Here is a 2,732-nt window from a genome sequence, read left to right on the forward strand (position 1 = left end):
CCAGGAAAAATACAGACAAGACGGACAAGACAAATCTGTTCTTCAACTCTGATAGAAAAATTTTATTGAAATTAATTCTTGTTTTGGAACAGCATTTCAGAAAAAATTCAAAAATTAATTTCCACGATTTTTTTTGTTGAAAAATTTATTTTTAACAAAATTTCAGAGAAATTTTGAGAAAAATTTCCGAAAAGTTTCTACAGAAATTCAGAGAAATTTCAGTTCAATTTCAGTAATTTTTCAGTATGTCAGTTGAAAAATTAACTTTCAGCAAAATTTCAATAATTTTTAATCAATAATTTTGCTAAAATGTCCCAAATAATTTGTCCCATAAAATGTCCCAAATAATTAATAATTAATAATTGAATTGAAGATACAGAACCCCCTGTTTCACTAAAATAATATGATATCACATTGTACTCTAATCATTTCATTAAACGGGTAACGATGAATTCAAATAAAGTCACCTTAAGAACACATTGGACAGGACTTGATGACGACGATCTTATTGGTACGTTATTACAAGATTGTTATTATTTGAAGATGGTCTTAATCAAGATAATGCTTAAGGTGAGAACTTAAGGTTACCTTAAGTCGCGATTATGAATCTAGACAGTGTCTTATTAAGAGCATACTTAAAATCATCTTGAATGTAAGATCTGACTACGAATACCGGCTATAGACCGAAGCTCAAGGCGCTTAAGACTGTTTCGGTCAAGACTGTCTTATTCAATTAAGATCATCTGGAAATCATAACATTTCATAGTCACGAAATAAGATAAAGTTCGAGAAGAAGTCTCTTAAGAAATTCTTGTTTGATTTAAGGTCATCTTGACGAAGATGGTCTTAAGCGCTGCCTTGAGCTTCGATTATGGCCGGTTTGAATTTATTTGATATTTGGCTGTTTCTGTAATATTTCGGTTGGATTCTCCAATAGAAAAATCGCATTTGAGAAGTATAAATTTACGAAATGTGTTATTATATTATCTTTTGCATGATTAGACTGTGGATTCCGACTTGAAGTTCCCTGGTGAAAAAATTTTGCGGAAATTATTCCATGTTTGGGATTTTATTTAGCAAAATTGTTGATTAAAAATTATTGAAATTTCGCTGAAAGTTAATTTTTCAGCTGACATACTGAAAAATCACTGAAATTGAACTGAAATTTCTCTGAACTTCTGTAGAAATTTTTCTCAAAATTTTTCTGAAATTTTGCTAAAAATAAATTTTTCAACAAAAAAAAATCGTGGAAATTATAATAATTTTTGAATTTTTTCTGAAATGCTGTTTCAAAACAAGAATTAATTTCAATAAAATTTTTCTATCAGAGTTGAAGAACAGATTTGTCTTGTCCGTCTTGTCTGTATTTTTCCTGGAATACTGCAAATGGTAATTAATGTTAAGAAGATCGCGTTTATCTTAAATAAAAATATACTGAATCAATGTGTTTTCGCAGAAAAATAAATATTTGACAAGAAAAAGGTGTCGCGTTGCTCCGCGAACCGAAATATATCATTAAAGTTGATGACTTTAGATTAGAAAATCTGTCACAGCAGTGGTTCATGGTTTTGTTTTTAAAACAAATTCACTGCTTTAAAAATAATATAAGAAAATAATTTATATTTTTAAAGTAGTGAATTTATGTTTTTAAAGCAGATTTGTTTTAAAGCAGAGGAGCTAAATTATTTAAAATTAATACCTTTTTAATTTTTTTCATATGAATTATTATTTAAATCCAACATTTCTTTAAAATACATGCTGTAACTATAAACATGATTTCGCCGTTGTCCAAATTCCTATAAATTTTGAAAAAAATTATAAATGTTTTATAATGTATTATTAAATTTTTGTTAATTAAAATTAATAATATTACCTAACGATTTAAATATAAATAAATCTATCGTGATTCTTTTTTCGCGTTTCCGACTTTTTGTTTTAATATGAAAAATGTCACATAAAAAAAAATCTTCTGATGTTGCATTTATAGGCAAAATTTACAAAAGTCATATTCGTTTATGATCGGTTAAATCTCAGTCAAAACATTTCCCGTATGAATTTCGATCATAAATTTGCATTACCAACAAATTTTTGAACAGTGAACCAAGAATCTTTATTTAATTGCTTTATTAAATATATCATTTTTCAGTACAATCAAACAAGAGTCTGCAGTAGAGAAATATCTTGTCTGGCTATAAGAACTTGCACACGTAATCACAACACATGATCATATCGATACATTTAAGTATGATAGATTTCCTAATCTCAATAGTCGTCAACTTTGATGTGTATATCTTGGTTAGCGGGACAGAGTGACAATGATTCAAATCATATGAAAACAATATTCGTCAAAATCGAATTTCAGAAACTTTTTGCTACAATTATACATACAAAACATTCTTAAAGTCCGTTATTTTTACTTTACTTATCTTGTAAGGGTATGACTAATGTAAACTTAACCTTTAACTTTATCATAATCTACTATTTTATATTCAGGAATTTAAAACGATAAAAAAATATGAAAAATAGCGGTAATATATCAATATATTAATTTTTCAGTATTATATACATCAGAAACTAAAAATCGATATTCTATAACGTAAAACCGAAATCCAAATACCAGTATTGGATGTTAAATACTGGTATTTTACTATTTAACTGAAATTTTCATATTATCAGTATACGCATAATTTTTCGGTAATACCAGAGTATTATACCGTATATATATATATATA

At 27.1% G+C, this 2,732-nt stretch overlaps 1 protein-coding gene across 1 annotated transcript in view; it reads left to right on the forward strand.

Annotated features, from left to right (window-relative positions):
* The first annotated feature begins 447 nt into the window (after positions 1 to 447).
* The window catches only part of LOC105624899 (ATP synthase subunit alpha, mitochondrial-like), a 10,453-nt gene continuing 8,168 nt past the window's right edge, over positions 448 to 2,732 (forward strand). Inside the window, exon 1 of the mRNA XM_012206244.1 lies at positions 448 to 570. Within this exon, the coding sequence (XP_012061634.1) occupies positions 448 to 570 (123 nt within the window). The remainder of the gene's footprint in view (positions 571 to 2,732) is intronic.

The sequence above is a fragment of the Atta cephalotes genome, assembly GCF_000143395.1.
Source record: "Atta cephalotes unplaced genomic scaffold scaffold00094, whole genome shotgun sequence".
NCBI lineage: Eukaryota > Metazoa > Arthropoda > Insecta > Hymenoptera > Formicidae > Atta > Atta cephalotes.